This window comes from Quercus lobata, chromosome 3, assembly GCF_001633185.2.
Source record: "Quercus lobata isolate SW786 chromosome 3, ValleyOak3.0 Primary Assembly, whole genome shotgun sequence".
Taxonomy (NCBI): domain Eukaryota; kingdom Viridiplantae; phylum Streptophyta; class Magnoliopsida; order Fagales; family Fagaceae; genus Quercus; species Quercus lobata.
In genome coordinates this window covers 72,818,045-72,837,119 of record NC_044906.1, presented here as the reverse complement: position 1 = coordinate 72,837,119, position 19,075 = coordinate 72,818,045, and the positions used below count along the sequence as shown (strand labels likewise).

Genomic DNA, 19,075 nt, shown 5'->3' with positions numbered 1-19,075 from the left:
ATATTATATTACATATTTTTTTTATTAAAAAAAAATCTCATTTACGCATTTATATTTTTTTTTAATTGAATTAAATTTTATTTGAACACAAATATTTTATAAAAAATATCTGTTAATAGCTATTATAATTATAAGACTTCATATTACATACTAGTTTTGTATAATTTAATGTGCATAATACATACTGATTAGCATTTATCATTCTCTACATTTTCAAGCCTAAAATGTAAAATTCACCATCTAAGTTTCACATAACTTCTTTCTCAAAAAAAAAAAAAAAAAATCACCTGACTTCATTTTAGTCTTCTAAATTTCAAGTTTAGTCAATTAAGCATTTTCTGTCAATTTCTGTTAAATTAAAAAAAAAATCTAGAAAATGTTTTTCAATCATTAGTTGGATTTCTTTAATTTAAAATTTTTGAAGAAAAAATTAAAAATTTGGACAATTAACCCCAATATATAACAAAATTTGTTAAAGATGCCTTAATTAAACAAACTTGAAACTTAGATGATTGAAATGAAATGAAAACAAGGTTGGAGGATTGAAATTGATTATGGTGAAACGTAGTTGTAGATAATGGGTTTTGCATTTTAGCATTTTTTTTTTCCAATACAAAATGGTCAAAACAACCTCCACGGGAGGGTTTCTCTCTAGGGTATGTGCTAGCCAAGTTCATTACTGGAGATAGAGACCCAACATCATTCCGTGTAACATTCCACAAGTGTATCCAATTTCCAAAAACAAACAAAACTATGATTTTAAGTCACATTTTGTAACTTCAAAATTGTGACTTAGAGTTATAATTTTTCTTATTTTTGGGAAGTATATGTAGTATGTGTACATTAAGGGATGCACTAAACATTCCCCCATTCCAACAAATATAATTAAAATAATTTTTCTTTTTTCTCAAGTTGGTTTTTGTAAAAGTAAGAAACAGCAAAAGAAAAGAAAAAAAAAAGGGCAGGGTTTTTTGGCATTTTACTCTTAAAGTCAAGTTTACACTAGTACAAAAGTTTTAAATTTTGTTACGAAGGTCTTTTTAAATTGATTATAGGAACGAAATATTTCGGAAATGATGTGTTACTGGTGCACCATTCGGCAGTTACTGCTTGATTCATATATATTATTATACTGTAATAAATATAAATAATTCTATAAATAAATAAATTTTATATAGTGTATTTTAAAAAAAGAACTAATAAAAGAATCAGAATGGTCATTTTGTAAACTAGTCGCTAACCCGTGTGATGCACGGGATAATTAAACAAAATTTATACACATTCACTTTTATTGGTACAATCATTTGAAAATAATTCTAACTAATACCTAAATGTAAGAGACACATTGACTTACTATTTAAAGTAGCCTTCTGAAGAATTTACACATATTGTACAACTGAGCCTTAATTTCTCATCAACAATAAAAACATGGAAAGAAAATAAAAATTACAACAATTAATTCCAATATCTTTCATGCTATACTTTGTAATTGTACGGAATTAAGTCAACTCAATTTAAGTAGTTGTAATAAAATTGGCTTCTACTATTCTCTATTCTATAGAGATATGAACATATTGGATTTCTCAAACAATTACCGGTATTGCAATAAAATGATTTATTATTGAAAATAAGAAAAAAAGAAAATCTGTCTATAGCTTAAGAAACACAATATAATAAAATTAAAGTGATAAAATTTTCGGAGGACAAAATATTATAGATAATTTTAGAAACAGATTATACACTTAAAAGGGTTAGTAATTTATAGCACTTACCCCCCACTATTATTATACAAATACCAAGTGCGGTCGTCGTAATCCTTTGAAAGAACCTTCCCCAATTGGACCCTATCAAAAAAAAAAAAAAAAAACACCCAATTAACAAAATTGATCCAAAAGGGTCTAAAAAGCACACAAAATCAATTCAAAAAACAAAAATATGAGACAAAGTAATTACTTTCCGCTGCCAATGAAATTGTCTTTTGTATTGTTGTTCCAAACTGCAACACTTATCTCTATAAGGCTTTCAATTAACGAAAACACAAACTTTTCTTGGAATACCGGAGTATTATGACCATCTATACACACACACACACAAAAAAAAAAAAAAAAAAAAAAAATCAGCATAACTCACTATAACTCTATAGAAGCCTCAAAAATATAAAAAAAAATTAAAGGGGTTGAATTTGATATTTACGTTTGGAGAGAGAGAGTTTGCAGAAACTGTGGCTTTATATTTCTTAACTTGAGAGAGAGGTAAGGTTGCTAGGGTTTTGAGGATAAGGTTGCTAAGTTTTTGAGGTGTTATAATGTTTTTATTTTTATTTTTTAAATATTGTGCTGATATGGAAAATTGTAGTGCCGGCAGAGGTTTCGGTTTTATATAGCATAATAGGGCATTTGTACTTTCCAAGAATTTTCCATTTTCCAAAATCACCGTTTCACTCCAATCCACGTGACTACCCTGCCCTACCGTTTCTTTATTTCTATTAATTAATTATCTCACCTATGACCTAACCACTTTAATCTTATCATTTCAAACCCACGCCGTGACTTTGTGAAACCACTTCTTCTTCTTCTTGATTTCACAGTGCGTCTTTCTTGCTTCATTTTCAACTTTCAATCATGGCTCGTTCGTTTACTCCGTCCTTATCCGTCCTCGTTCCTTTGCTTTTCTTGAGTTTAGGTAGCGCACTTCAATTAGGTCTTAGTGTTGGAACCATGGCTCATTCCGTGGGCCAAGAAAACCTATGTTGCACGGACACGGGGATACGGCAACTTTTGAAAAATAAGGACACGACACGGCGGGACACGGCGGTTAAATAATTAATTATATTTTATATTTCGGCATATTGTTGCATACTGTTTCAGGCTTACCACTATTTTATATATATATATATATATATATATATTATTGATAAAAAAAATCCATATAATAAATATTGAAGGTTTTAAAGTTATAAGTATATAATTTTTTTCACCAGTCACAATCTATCACATCACAATTGTAACAAAAAGTTGTAAAAAATTTTATAATTCTATACTTTTTCTAATTTTAGTGACTATGGAATAAAAAAGGTTGAAAGTTTCTTTTTTTATTATGAGTCACGTAAGGTTCACAAAAACAAAACAAAGCAAAAAAAAAATGTTAATTAAATTCAAACGGACAAAACAAAAGAGACTGGAAGGAATGAGTATCACGTGGGGCTCACAAACACGGCCAAAATGGCCAACTGGCCCTAAAATCGCAACTATTTAGTTAGTAGGTTCCGTTTACAAACTATATCATTTACTAGCATCTCGAGTGTGAGAGACTCGATTTTGGTTATAAATCGAGTCTCAAAGACTCAATTTCCATGTTCTGATCTGGTATATGTTGCCCACCTGGAAATCGAGTCTCTAAGACTCGATTTATAAACCAAAAAAATTTGAAAAAATTCCAAGTCTCACAGTCTCTCATACAAGCCAAATACCCAAAAAAAAATTTAAGAAATCCAGAAGGAGATCAGAGGGAGAAAGATCAGAGGGAGAAAGAAGACTCAGATTAGAGGGAGAAAGAAGAATCAGATTAGATAGGAGCCGAAGCAGGCCTGGGCCGCGAGTGACCTGGGTCTCGCGCGGCCTGGGTCGCGCACCGTCGCGATCTGGGTTGCGCACGGTGCGCGACCTCCGTCGCGCGCCGTTGCGACCTGGTTCGTGCACGATGCGCAGCCTGCGCGCGATCCAGGCCGCGTGCGAGCTGGCGTTGGTTCGCTCACGGTGCGCGGCCTGGGTCTCGCGGCGGTGGTCTGCTCCAATCTCGATCTTCTCTCTTTCTGTTTCTGGTGTTTTTTTTTTTTTTTTTTCTGCTCTGATGAAGTTCTGGCTGGGCTGTGGGTTGTTGTAGTTATAAAAGTTAGAAATCGAGTCTTTAAGACTCGATTTCCATGTCATCGCCACGTCAAAAAATATGTCAAATCGGACCATGGAAATCGAGTCTACAAGACTCGATTTATAAGCAAAAATCGAGCCTCAAAGACTCGAGATGCTAGTAACTGATATTTTTTGTAAATGGAGTCTACTAACTAAATAGTTACGATTTTAGGGCCAGTTGGCTATTTTGGCCCACAAACACCACAAAACAAAGAAAATATCTAAAGCCTAAAGACTCTAAAGTCTGAACTCTAAACACAAGTGGATGACAGCCAAGACACACAAATAAAGAAGAAGAGATCGTCAGGTAGATCGAAACCAAAAGAAGAAGAAGAAGAAGAAGAAGAGGAAGAAGAAGAGACCGAAATTAAGAAGAAGAAGAGGAGGAAGAAAAGCACGAAACCCAGAAGGAGGTAGGATTTTGATTTTTTTTTTTTTTTTTTTGTTCCAGTCAAAATCTTGTATCAGACGAAATTTTCATTTCGGCCGAAATAGCCGGAATGACCCGAAATATGCTGAAATTTTCTTTTTTTCTTCACTGCTGGCGTGTCAGACGCGTCAGAGTCGAGTTGGCGCCGCGTCGGAGCCGTGTCGGCGCGTGTCGGAGAAATGAAAAAAAAAAAAAAAAAAAAAAGAACACTCGCCGGACACTGGAATCCGGCGAGTCGTCCCCGTTCCGGTGTCCGACACATGTCCGACACCGACACGACGCCAAAAATGACGTGTCCCTGCAACCTAGAAGAAAACTCCCCAGCGTTGACCTATGAATATGAGGTCTTCGTTAGTTTTAGTGAAGATACCCACAAAAATTTTACCTGCCATCTCTTTGTCGCTTTAGAACGTAAAGGGATTCGTGTGTATAGAACGGAATTTATTCGGACTGAACTAATGAAGGCACTCGAGAAATCAAGGATTGCAGTTGTGGTGTTCTCTAAAAACTATGGTAATTCGAATTGGTGCCTGGATGAGCTGGTTAAGTTCATGGAATGCAAAAGGCTGTTCAATCAAAGGGTGATGCCTATTTTCTACGATGTGTCTCCATCCGAGGTGCGAAAACAGGAGGGCAATTTCGCAGAGGCGCTACTGAATGGCCCTGAAGACAAGGTGAACAGTTGGAAGGTTGCTTTGACGTACGTTGCAAGCTTGGCAGGCTCTCATTTGAATCCGTATCGGTAATATTATTTACATATGACTTTGTCGCTCTAATATTATTTACGTTGCAATCTTCGCCTCTCTCTTCTTCATTCATTCCAGCCCTAATTTTCGACTATATAGAAATTTCTCTTTAAAACCCAAAAACCCTACGTGAAAGCTTTTGAACTCTGAACAACGCAAAGACTAAGAAAACAAAACCAGTCTCCATAATCGTAAGTTGGAAAACGGATGCGGCCTCCGCTTCCTCCCGTACGTTGTGTTCATTAATTAATTTTGGCTCTAGGAGTTGGGGGAGGAATAGGAATGCCTCTTCTACGAAATATGTTTTTCTAACTTCTCTTATCTTTTTCTCTTTCTCTTATATATCTGTTTTCGTTTTTTGATTTGGTTTAATCTGCCACTCTCATTGAATGCCAGGTAAATAAGCCCATGCAAAATCTGGATTTATGATGGACTTGTAGTTGACATATGGATAACATGCAGTAATGTTTAATGGTTTTTTTTTTTTTTTTTTTTTGATACCAGAGAAAACATTCATTGCACCAAATAACATTGCAGCATAGTTCTTGTGACATAACCAATGTCTGAGATTATCCTACCATGATGCACTGGGAAAGAGGTAGTTATGTAAGCTAAATCCAAAACATGAGAATTAACCATAGTAGGAACTAATAGGTGGTTTACAAGGACATTCTGCTGAGATAACTGCTGAAGGTCATTGTAAAGAGACTTTTCCAACCAACCAGGCTTCCTATAGTGGTTGCACAGCTTATCAGGCTTCATACTCGTGCTCAAAATCAAAATTCTATTGAAGCCCAGCTCCTTGGCTTTAAAGACAGCTTCACTCACAGCATCCTGAAGAGCCAAATATTGTTGCTTCCTCCCACAACTGTTGCCACCTGAGAAAATACTGACTCCCTCTATGTTCAAGGCTTCAAAGGCAGCACCACTCTTCTTGGTCTTTTTGTTCTTGTATGTAGCTACTATTAGAATTATATCCCAATTGTGATTTGTGAAGATCTTCCACTGCTGCTGCCTTGTAGAAGTATTCTGCACCCTCTCCATAGAAAAAACTTGTTGGTACCTGCAAATACAAGATTGGGCAATTAGTAATACTTCCTTAGGATTAGGCACCTTCCCTTGATGTAAAACCAGGTTCCTATGATTCCAGATGGACCAGAGTATGCTAAACATAGATTGCAGGTATAGCATCCTGCTGTCCTCAGAGTCCTCCTTATCTGTAACAGCAGAAACCACCCACTGCTTCACTGAACTAGTGACTAAAAAAGAAGTTCTAATTCCTAAACTTGATCCAAGCCAAATAGCTCTAGCAAAGGGGCATTGAAGAAACAAATGATTGGCTGTTTCCTCTTCTTCATTGCACATGAGAAAAACATTGGAAGCTGCAATTCCCCTGCCTCTAAGCTTCTGAAACACAGGTAAACTGTCATGAAGTAACTTCCAGATGAAATTGAGGACTTTCATGGGCAATTTCACTTTCCACAACAGCTTCCAAACTGAGCAATGAATCCCATAATATCCTTGATCTTGCAAGATAGGTGACCTATTCTGTTGGAGCATAAGATAGGCCTTATTAACTTTATATTCCCCAGAATTTGAAAATTTCCAAATCAGCTTATCCTCCATATTGGGAAACTTTGTGATAGGAATGTGCAAGATTTCCTCAGCAATTGGGGCCTGGTACAGATTTTTAATTAAGTCCACTTTCCATAGGCCAGTCTCCTGATTAATAAGGTCAGCCACATATCCACCAAGAAGATTAGTATCTCTCAATTTCTGCTGGGTTGTTTGGAACCAGTCAGGGTGGGAAAGGGGTATTTGAAAACCTCTACCAACAATCCATCTACCTTGATGCAAGAAAGGGGATTGGGTGACTGCAATGTTTCTCCAAGTCCATGAATGGTTTGGGTTAGGTTTATAATCCTGCAAGGAACTTCTAGGAAAGTACTTAGCCTTAAAGGTTTTGGCTAATAAGGAGTTGGGGCAATGTTGAATTCTCCAAAACTGTTTTGCCACCAAAGCTTGGTTAATTAGATTAAACTTTTTAATACCAAGTCCTCCCCTCTCCCTAGGCTGGCAGATCTTATCCCAGTTAATCAAATGCAACTTTTTATCACCCGCATTATGAACCCATAACATACCTATCAAAAGCAAAATAGCTCTCCTATCCAAAAGTTCTTGTATAAAAACCATTGTTATTTATTCTCTGCAAATCAATTTTTATATTTTTGTTCTTGAGAATGTTAGAGAATCATGTCTTTCTTGATTTGTTACAACTGGAATTATTACTTTGAAATATTTTTGTTGTTTTGCTATGTTGGATGAGGATGAGGGTTGCTCTTCTCAAGGACGAGGATGAGGATGAAATATTGCTTTGTTATTTGCGAGCAAGGCGGCGACCTTAAGTTGCCAAGGCCTTGTATCTCCCGAGGGTTGAGGTGACTGATTAAAGCAAAGCGTCACATAATATATAGCTATCATACTTTGATAACTTTTGGTTATGTGTATCAAACAGGCTAAAGTATTTGCATTAAGAAATTAGGTGGCTTAATTATTTTCAAATAGGCTTTAGTAAGTTTTAGGGTTTTTAGCAAGCCTGTGTAAATTGATTAATTTAATAAATATGTTTTTTTTTTTTTTTTTTTTGTGAAGCATCTCTTAAAAAAATTGTAAGATTACACATTCATTATGTGAATTAGATTTACTATACATGACAATTTTCCTCCAAGTTGTGACATCGGAAAAAATGGAGGATTTGTCCATGTGCTTATTATGGGTATCATAGGTTTAGAATTAAAAGAATTTGTGGATCTAGGGTTTAGAATTGTTGAAGAAAGGGTTATGGGGTTGTGTTCAGAATTAAAAGATGGTTTGATGTGTGATTTGATGTAAGAAAGTATGGAGGGTTTATGGGCTTTGAAAGGTAAAAGTTTAGAGCTTGATTTTTTGGGTTTGAGGATGAAAACAAAAAAGACTATACTCATTGTACAAAGCTCCCACTTTGTTGAATTGAAGAGGCTGATTCTCGGTCTCGAACTTGTGACCGCTTCTTTTTTTTTTTTTGGTGAAAGGTAGTTGCCATTGCTGCAAGGCTTGACATTTTATGGCGATTAAGGACTGTACCAAAAGTACTATATGAAAGAAAATAAGCTAAGAGGAAAGGAGAAAAGAACGCTTTAAGGCCAACATGCTTTGATTCTTAAAATTATTTTGTTGAGCAACTTCATTTACAATTTGAGTACATTGAACTCAAGTATATAGTAAGGCTCTTTATGGCAGTATAGTCCTATTTTGCAAGGCTCTTTTGCCCTTCAATTTGAAATATTTTTTATATCAAGTGTCCTTTCCTAGGATGACCAGCTCTTCTTCTATTTACTTTCTAGAAACTAATTAAGATGCTCTCTCTCTCTCTCTCTCTCTCTCTCTCTCTCTCACACACACACACACACACACACACAAACATTCATCTATCGTGCTACTGAACTATAATCTTTACTGCCACTAACCGATGAAAACCTCCCATAAAATGCAACCTTACTTTCCTAACCAAGCCATGCTTTTCGTCTTTTCCTAACCAAAGCAGCATGTTATTGGGTCCCAATTAAAATCCAAGATATTGCTTTTCTGTTGTCGCAGACCCTTTCCGCTATCACCAAGTCTAGGATTGAAAGGTCCCACGTTACAATAATAAAAAAACTGAAGAACCTTCACTAACCTTTTATCTCTTCCATCATATTGTGATTGGTTATTTGTGATATTGGGATGTGCTTTAGTTTTGAATGACTATTTGTGATGTAGTTACCGGTTGTTCTAAATTTTATATTAAAAATATTTATTTGTTTGTTTTTTCATATTTTTTTTTTCATTTTAAATTCTGATAAACAGGTCGACACAACTGACCCGTTTAATAAATGAGTTGTGTTAAGGTTGTGGAATTTTGACCCGTTATATAAACATGTACTTCCAGGGGAAGGTCTAACATAGCAAAGGCCACGGCTTTTGTGACCCTATATAGTCGAATACTCTGGAGTTGACACGACACGAATTGCCACCTCTACTATGAATATTAACTGACAATATAATTATATTTATATATATATTTTTTTTGTTATTATTGTTGTAAGGCTAAGAAATTGGAATGGCAAGAAGAAATATTTTTATAAAAAATTATTAAAATAAAAGAACAAGAAGAAATAGTAAATGTTGATGATGTTGAAAAAAATTTCAACGAAATAAGTATGCAAAATGATGAACATGATGATAGCATTGACTTAAATAGAGTTGATTAGGCAATATGATGAAAAAAATTATTATTTTCGGGTCATTTGTAATGTATTATCATTTTTGAGTTTAATCAATTTAAATGTGCGTGTTATAAACACAAGTTAGTTTTATTTATTTAGTTAGCTTGTTAAATATTATTACATATGTAATGTACAAATTAGTCATTAGTTGAATATATTCAAAATTTATAATGAATGTGCCCTATATAATATTTTTTATAAATTTGATTAAGTGTTTTTGTATCTTACAATATAGAAAAATTAAAAATTGATTCACAATACGATTCATGATACTATTTGCGTTTTGACAACTATGTCTTCCATCATTCGAGTTTTCACATTATAGTTTTTGTTATAATCTGAAAATATTACTACATAGAAATTAGAGGAGTAAATGTTGAATTTTATGTAATTTTTTAAAAGTATATTCAAGATATTAACGTTCATAGTGTGTTTGCTAATCAACAAAACGTTTTTCTTGCTTTTTGTTTCTTATCTCAGTTTTGTTTCAAATAATCTAGCATTTAGCTTTTTGTCTTACTGAAAATAAACAATTCCCAATCACACGCATAATTTTAACTTTGCAGGAATATTGCTATATGCTTCACACATTAACTTTGATTTATTCGAAAATACATTTTTTTTTAATTATAAAAATGAATGAGTTGAATTACATGTTTACATTTTATATGTTTAGATTAATCTCTTAGTTTGATTCTTGTTAACTATGAATTTTATTTTTTTCTGTGAATGATATGAAATATGTATTTGTAGCTAAGTGAGATTGTGGAGAAACCTTATCATAAGAGTGAGTTCGTTTGAGATCCGCTTATTTTGCTAAAATTGAACGCTTTTTTATGAAAGTACTGTAAATAAAAGTAAAGTTAGCTGAAATAGTACAGTAAAATCCATAAATAGTACCAAAAAGTGTAGTGGGTCTCATAAATAATAGCAAAGTAGTCAAATAAGTTGGCAAAAGTAATCTTTGCCAAACGGATACCGAGTTTAGATCAAATTCTAGAGAACCTGTATCAATGTAGTTTTACAAATCCTTACCTCTAATTCCCCCCCCCCCCCCCCCCCACCACCACAAAAAAAAAAACCTTAAATCCTGGTTCCGTCATTGCTTCCCACATTGTGACTTCACTTTCTTTGTAAGATTTTATTTTGATAGTGCTTTATCTTTAAAGATATAGATGCATTCAGATGTTGCGTGGCTATGGAATATTATGTTTTGCTTCACCTAGTTATGAAAGGACTATTGAATTCAGTGTTCACCATACGTTACCGAATGGGCCTGTTACTAGTACTTATTAACCATCCTATTTACTATGTGAGAAAATAACAATTGGTGTGCGCTACATTCAGAAAAGATGGATTTTAATTTTATTCTAGGAAGTCCAAACACACTTCTAACCAGTTTGAGCTAGACTGTAGTGGTGTATGATCATAGTATATCAAGATCATAATATATCAGATGATGATCACTCTAATCATTGTATTTGAACTATGTTTTCATGCCTTACAGATGCTGAAACTCCATTTTCTATTACTGAAGGAACTGGGAAAGGACCAAATAAATGGTGCCAAATTGATCCAGATTGGAAAGATTGTGCTAATGGATGAATGAAATCTCCTATTGATCTTCTGGACTGAAGGGTGCTGGTTTTTATTAGCTTGGCGAAGTTAAAAAGGGATTACGAACCAGCTTGGGTTGTTGTGAAGAACAGGGGACATGATATTACAGTGAGCTACCTGCCACTGAAGATATACTTTGTTATCCTTATTCATGGCTGTTATTTTTGTTAAGTACCAATTCATTTAACATTTGCAAGCTAATGAATGCTTGACTTGCATGCCCACCTACTCGGACCATTTGGACCCTCGATAGGTTACTCATTCAATGACCAACTTATTCTGTTCATAAAAACAAGCATCAGAGGAACATTCCATGCTTGTAAATGGATAATAAAGGTATCAAATCAATTGAAATGTGTTGCTAAATTTTTTTTTTTTATTATCTATAACGGGTGTTTAATCAGGTGATGTTGAAAGGGGATGCCAGTCAAATCTATTATTGTATATAATTGCGTTCATCATCTGAGCAAACATTCAATGGATCAAGGTTTTTGTTTGCCTTCTATTTTCATTTTATGCATCTATGGGCTAACTAATTTTTGTACGACCCACTCCAGAGATTGGTTTGGTTTAAAATTTAATGCTCTAATTCTGCTTTCAGGTATGACTTGGAGCTCCACATAGTTTGTCTAAGCTCTAGTGGAGAGAGAGCTGCTAATGGAGTTGTTTACAAATAAGGCCGCCCTGATCCCTTCCTTTCAAAGGTAATTAAATGGTTTTCTCTTCATTTGCTTCCAAAGATTGATAATTGCATATGCATGTATGTATTACTTACATAAATGCATCATATTGTTTATTAAAGCTATGGTTAGGAGATGGATGCTATTGGAATGGTTACAGATTTGCACCCCCTAGCCCCTTCCTTTTAATGGCATTTATTTTTTATTTTTTATGATTCTCTCTCTGACTCTCTCACACCCTCTCTGACCTAACATGACAAAAAATGTCAAGAATTTCAATGTGGAAAAATTCATTTGTCTGTTTTAGTAGCTGTATTACATTTATGTCAACAAGATTTTCACTACACATGAATCTTGTTCAAAGAGATATAATTGTATGCCTGCAAACCGTTTGGTTATTTCTTTGAACAATCTCAATATGCTACAGCATGACTATAGAGAGAAGTAGAACCCTTTACTTTATGCTGGATGAGAAAGGGTAGTCTACCAATCATGTAGTCGAATTTTTATGGTGATATAACCGAAACACCCTTCTTATGAGTGACGATGTTAGGCCTCAAGTATATTTTTCGATGTAAAACTGTTGCAAATATCTCTTAATTGGAGCATCTGGAAGTCAGATGGACATGGTTGTCTTCAATCTAAGTTTTGGGCTCGAAGGTTTGAGTGTTTTGTTTTATTTTATTTGAAGTTTTTAATGTGGGCTTGGTTCATTAGTTTAAGTGGGGGTTTGAAATGGGCTGGTGCAAACTCACGTATTGCCGTATTGGGCCTGATGTGGGTTTAAGTTTTAAAATTTCACTGGGGCTCCTGGTGTTGTGGAATGGGCCTTATGGGGTAGGGCTAATTGGGCTTAAAAATTTGGAAGGATGACTTGTTTTTATTGTGAGTAGGCTGGAGGTTGGGCTTTTGCTATTTGTCTTATTGGGTGTGGGCTTACATTTTTTAATTTTAGATGGTAACTGACCCAAATGGGTCCAACTCGGTTCAAATGCTCTATGGAAATCCTTTTTTTTTTTTTTTTTAATCTCTCTAATCTCTAATTTCTTAATTAATATAAAATTTGGGGTTTGCTTCTAACATTTCATAGTTCTATTTATTTATGTTAAAAATGTGGGCTTCAATTTTTATCGTATTATAATTATAATTTTATATGATTAGTTGATCTCTTAAATCGTATTGGGCTGTAGGATTGTTGGGTCAAGCATATGGATTATTATGGAGTCATCAGGTTGCAAGATTGTTGGGCTAAGCATAGATGGTGTAGCAAGACACTGCAGATCTATTATTTTGGGTTGTAATTATTATTTTTTTATTATTTTATTTTTATTTCTGGTTGTCATTATTATTATTTTATTATTTCATTTTTTGAGAAACCAGACCTGACGTTGTAATTATTTAATCTGGGTTGTAATTATTTTGTAAATAAATGGAAAAAAAAAAAAAAAAAGGGACTAAAGGCCCAATCTACCCAGCCTTGAAAAGGCTATCTACCACAAACTTTCTAACCCAGTTTGTTTTTTTCTCTCGGAAACAAACCACTATCATCCTCCAAACGCACAGCCAACCCACAGGGCGAAAATGGGTAATTACCCATTAAAAACAAACTATTTAATTAGTAGGGTCTGTTTACAAACTATATATATTTTTAGCAACTCGAGTCTCAGAGACTCGATTTTGGGCCCCTAAATCGACCTTCAAAGGCTCGATTTTCATGGGTTGTTCCTGTCTGATGTGGCAGTTTGTCCAGGTGGCGTCTACATGGAAATCGAGTCTTGAAGACTCGATTTCCAACCCAAAAATAAAATATTAATGACCCCAACCCAAAATGCAGAAACAGCGGAAAAAAAGGCAGAAAGAAAGAAAAAAAAAAAAGAAAGAGAAGAAGAAGAAGAAGAAGGAATGGCGACACAGACAGATCCAGGCCGGCGACCCAGGCCGTCGCGCGACCCAGGCCGCCGCGCGACCCAGGTCGCCGCGCGACCCAGGCCGCACCGCGACCCAGGCCGCACCGCGACCCAGGTCGCCGCGCGACCCAGGTCGCGGTGCGATCTGGGTTTTTTTTTTTTTTCTTTTCTTTCTTCTCTGATGAACATTCTTCTCTGGTTTTTTTTTTTTTTTTTCCCTTTCTTCTCTGATGAACGCGTTGCTGTGGTTTTCCTGCTGCCCTTGTGGTTTTTTTTGTTTTCATTTTAAATGTAAATCGAGTCTTAGAAACTCGATTTTCATGTAGGCGCCATGTGGAAAAAGTGCCACGTCAGACAGGAACAACCCATGAAAATCGAGTCTTTAAGACTCGAGTTGCTAAAAATATATATAGTTTGTAAACGGATCCTACTAACTAGATAGTTTGTTTTTAATGGGTAATTACCCATTTTCGCCAACCCATAGCCCCAAACTCCAAACCACCGGTCAGATATCCATACCACAAACCCCAAAAAAAAAAAAAAAAAAAAAAAAAAAACAAACCCAAATCGGTCACCAGTGCACTCACCACCACAAAAAAAATACTCACCATAACCGTCCACCACCAACAACAAATCCCAAAAAAAAGCCCTAAGGAAAGGCAAATTAACACTTCACTTAAAGAAGAGCTTTAATCTGAAAAAGAGAATCAGAGCATGACTGTGAGACAGGTACCTAGCTATATATAGTATTTGAGATATTTGCCTTATTTTTTGGGTTATCAGTAGGATTGTTAGAACCATGGTTAGAATGACGACCAACATAAACCCATTTAGGCAAGCCAGTGACATCAAAGAGAGGGGGATTGGGATTTTAGAATATATTTATATACTATGGAGGGTACTTTAGGTGCCGGGGGACTAGATCTGTGAGAAGTGGAATAAATTAAGTAACAAAAGCTACTAGCTTCCACATGAGACTAGAAAAAAGTAGTTGCTCTGTTCTATATATGTACAAGGAGAGAGAGAGAGAGAGAGAGAGAGAGAGAGAGAAGAGGAAGCCATAGATTATCTGAAACTGTAAGAAAACGATTGGACATAATAAGAAATTCCTATTCTTCATGGCTGATGATGAGAAATGTTGGTCATTTATGAATCATAATTAAATCTCATGTAATTAAGCACACAAAGGGGATTCCTTTAATACAAATATATAAACAAATCCTTCCATTAAATTTTTGTGTTTGCTACTTTCGTGATACAGAGATACTCGTTTTTACTTTTTACTTGGTATTTTTAAGACATTTATCCCCATTTCACTTTAAAATGTATTATATGCAAAAAAAGAAAAAAAGAAAAACCACACTCAATTGAGTACCATGCGGCGATAAAATGAGGTCGGTGGTAAAGGCATGCTTTTTAAGCCTTTGGAACTCTCTCTTCTCTTATTCTCTGTCTATATATTGCTCTATATATAAAATTTTTTTTTTTTTTTCTCTTTTTTGCTTATTGCTGTTGATGGTGCAATAAAATGAGGTTGGTGGTGTCATGAATTTATTGGCGGGGTTTGGATTTGGATTACTTGGATTTAAGTGGAAGATAGACATTTGACTCCTTGAGTGACAACCACAAGTGAGAGTCTTAGTTTGAATGGAACTGAAATTTTTTTTTTTTTTTTTTAAAAATAAATAATAGAACTAAATTGTGAAGTTTAGGTTGAGAGGAGAAATTAAATTAAAGAACTAGAGAATTGGATGTGAAGTTATAGTGTATTTAGATAATTAAAAGGGAAAGGATACTTAGGGCCTGTTTGGTTGGAAATTTCTAATATCGCTGTTTAAAATGATGTGAAAATTGTGGTTTAAAAAGTATTAGGAAAACACGTGTTTATAGCATTTATAAAGCAAAAAATGTGTTTAGTACCATGTTTGAAATAACATGTATTTTTAGCATATACTAAGAAAGTCTGGGATTGTTTATTCCCAGTTTACATACACTGTCATGCTATATGAATGTGCTTATAGGGGAAATACCTTATCTGACTTCATTGTTGACTAAAATTGCATTTTTTGTTTTTATTCTTAGGGCATTGATCAAGAGCATTACTTTGGTTATTACTTGATTTTTCTTTCTCCATTCCTTAGTACTTAAAGTGAATAGTTTGTTGGGTTTTATTTTATTTATTTTTATTTAGTTTCTTCCTCTCACTTTATCGAAAAGGAAATTTTAATTTTGTAAGGAAATATAAAAGGGTAAGTGGGTAACTAGTGGATATATATTCATAATTAGGAGATTGCATTGGGCAATTCTTCCCAGGATTGCAAAGAATATGAGGATTTTTCTTGATATTTTGTCGATTGTGGCTTACTTGTAATAGAAGTTTTTGATTCTCCCAAATTATATTTTCTTGCACAAAATAATTGTGGTTTCCTCAAAAGTGAAGTGGATGTGTCACATTTTGACTTGCTATACATTCTTGGATGCTGAAATGATGTGTAATGTGGGAGGTTTTTTTAACCTCCTGCAGGATTACCCGAACTTTGAAGGATAGGTGCAGGTAAAAAAGTTAGTTGAAGCTACGTGCTACCTAGCAATTAGCATAATTGCTAAGGGATTGTATGGTACTAAACAAGCAAGAAGTATAGGACTAGTAAATGCAGGGCAATGACTTTGAGATAAGTACAAAGGAGGACTCTTCCCAATCCTTTATATTTGGGGTATTATTTTATTGGCAGCTGGATAGGGTAGCACAAGAACCGGCTCTTATGGCAACAATTTATCATGGGAGGCTTTCTCAACTTGTGTCTCAAGAAATGCCTAAGGGCATTGATTACAGGGACTTTTGCAATTGTGCCAACCATAGTTGTAGCTCTTGTGTTTAAAAACATCTTAAGCTTCATTGGTTTTTTCATGAATGAATGGCTCAATGTGCTTCAGTCAATTTAGATTCCTTTTGCGCTTGTTTCCCTTCTTACCTTGGTGGCCCATGAGTAGTTCATGGGGGTCTGCTATTTTTTTAGTGTGTGCTAACAATCATTGGTTATTTGCCTAGACTGTAGCCTTGTGGCTAGGTGGGTGAAGAGTTACTCATAGGTCAAGGGTTTAAGGATGGGTACAAAGAAAAAGGCATCTAGTAGTCCATTACTTGCTTGAATTATGGTTGCAATTGATTTGGATCATTCCCTACTCTAAAAATTTAACTATGATGTTTGGGAAAAAATTCTAACAAAGGGAGAAGCATGATAAACTTCGGAAATTGCTTTTCATATAAAAAATTTTAGCCAACAATTGTTCTTGGTTTCAACTTTCTATTGAAACAGTTGTAGCTGCTAGAATCATTGTTGGTTTAGAGACAATATATTTAATAGGCAGTAGAGCTCCCTAAAGTGACCATACAAAGACTTTAGTATCAAGACTCCTAAACAGGCAAGACCTTGCTTGTTAAGGTGTGTCTTTCCTTCCTTTTATCCATAGTTTACAATATAATGGCTTTAAAAATAGTATTGCTTAGGGAATCTGGCCAATAGTAATAGTGTTTACATAGTTGGGTGTTTTATACTACTCTCATGTCCCGATCAAATTTAATCACATTGAAGAAGTGTGTATGTTGTTGTCTAGGTTCTATTTATCGTTTTCCTTGACCAAAAAAAAAGTCTCTATATATCGTAAAAACACTCTTTTTATTTTTTTAGTTTTATCCTTTTTGTTCCCTTTTGCATTAGTTTTTGCCTTTGGGTATATTGAACAAAATATGATGATCTGTTAACTAAAGTGCTATAAAAAATAGTTATTGTCAATTTTAGAAGGGAAAGTGGCTTTTGTGTAGATTAAATGCCTTGAACAGATAGATGTAGTGATAGTGTTTGTTGAAATAACTAATAATTAATCCATCTCTAATTCAATGACTAGTTTTCAATTATGAATTTCACAACTTGGAATTAGAAACCACCATAATACATCCCAGCTACTCAATTCAAACTCCAAAATCCCACTCAGATTTTCCACACACCCTTTCAACTAAATTATGATATGAAAAATGTAGTCATTGATAACAAATCACCCAAATCACAACATTTCCACCCAAAACCGATAAACCTCTCTCTTATCCTATTATGACTTCCAAGAATTGAAGAAAAGAAACATCTAGAATTCAAACTTCAATTTCTTCCATTTTCCCAAACTTTCCTAGCAACCAAACGAGGGGAAAAAAAAAAAAAAAAAACTTTGAAGCTCAAAAACTCAGTAACTCACCCAGGAGATAGAATCAAGAAACCTCCTTTGGATCAAAAGCATAGCGAACCAAGAGTAGAAAAAATACAGAGGAAGGCCAAGAATGAGGATAGAGTAAAAGAGGTGGTGCATTGCATCGATTTATCTAACAGTTCGTAAAACCCTAAAAACAAATCAAAACCAAAAATTAAAATCAACTTAAACCCTAAAACTACCTAAAGAGAGAGAGAGAGAGTACCTATTACCACCACGGAGACCAGCAAATTAGCAATGGAAGCAAAGTGCGTTAGCAACGACCAAGTGACTAAGAGTAAGAGTGAGAGAGAAGGGTGAGTGAGGAGGAGCCATCGACGAGACGAGTGCGTTAGCAACGATCCCGGCCGGTGTCACTCTTTCGGGTTCGGGTTGACAAATAAAAGCCTGTCACATTTTACATCTTGACGCAGTTTGGGAAGAAAACTAATACATTATGGGCTAGACAATATTAGGAATGCAAGCATTATAAGGTTTAAGCATCAGAAGTTTGTACTTGAATTAACTCTAAAAATTTTTGAGAGTGTACGGATGAAGCCAAGAATGCTCTCTAGAGAGGAGGAGGCTGAACTAGCGCGCAGTAACAAAAAGGTCAAGGGTGGACACCATGGAGGGTTTAAGGATGGGTTTAATGAACGGTCTGGAGAACCTCCTCCCTCCGAATGGTCAAGGCAACCATTTGCCAAGGACGCCTCCTTCAGAGACAAATTGGTAGGTACTATTCCAGGGGCTTTCGCCAAAGCTTTTGACCTGACCGACCAAATGGATGAAGATGTTTATTCCGACAACGATGATCCTGAAACACTTGGGGCGCTCCGGAAAGGAATGGTAGCAGTCAAGCTTACAAAAGAAACCAAGAATCGCATTAGGAAATCCTGGTCTAAGACCGTCATTGTGAAGCTAGTGGGTAGGATAGTCGGGTTAGGCTACATGCAAAGCAAACTTGTTCAACTCTGGAGACCGACGGGGAGAATGGATTGTGTGGACCTTACGCACGGGTTTTTCCTAGTTCGATTCTACGCCAAGGAGGATTTGGATGCAGTTTTGGAGAAGGGGCCGTGGTTTATTGGCGACTTCTTCCTTTCCTCAAGGCCATGGGAGCCTTTCTTCAAACCGTCAGCGACGAGCATGTCCTCCATTGCTGTTTGGGTCAGGCTTCATGAGCTTTCTATTGAACTTTACGAGACCGATGCACTCAAACAAATTGGTGAGTCTCTGGGTAG

General features: G+C 35.3%; 1 protein-coding gene and 1 long non-coding RNA gene across 2 annotated transcripts; both read left to right on the top strand.

Annotated features, from left to right (window-relative positions):
* Window positions 1-4,688: 4,688 nt before the first annotated feature.
* Window positions 4,689-11,093, top strand: LOC115978901 (disease resistance protein RLM3-like). The gene is made up of 2 exons (XM_031100795.1): window positions 4,689-5,080; window positions 10,896-11,093. Exons 1-2 carry the CDS (start codon window positions 4,797-4,799, stop codon window positions 10,900-10,902), a joined length of 291 nt encoding a protein of 96 aa, XP_030956655.1. The 5' UTR covers window positions 4,689-4,796; the 3' UTR covers window positions 10,903-11,093.
* Window positions 11,094-11,260: 167 nt separating this feature from the next.
* Window positions 11,261-12,955, top strand: LOC115980057. Its single transcript, XR_004089303.1, has 4 exons — window positions 11,261-11,341; window positions 11,410-11,492; window positions 11,607-11,709; window positions 12,876-12,955. It is a non-coding gene; the product is annotated as an uncharacterized LOC115980057 (long non-coding RNA).
* Window positions 12,956-19,075: the final 6,120 nt, after the last annotated feature.

What these genes read in the sequence shown, in the direction of transcription:
- LOC115978901 (XM_031100795.1), top strand. Translation starts at nt 4,797, where the DNA reads ATGAAGGCACTCGAGAAATCAAGGATTGCAGTTGTGGTGTTCTCTAAA.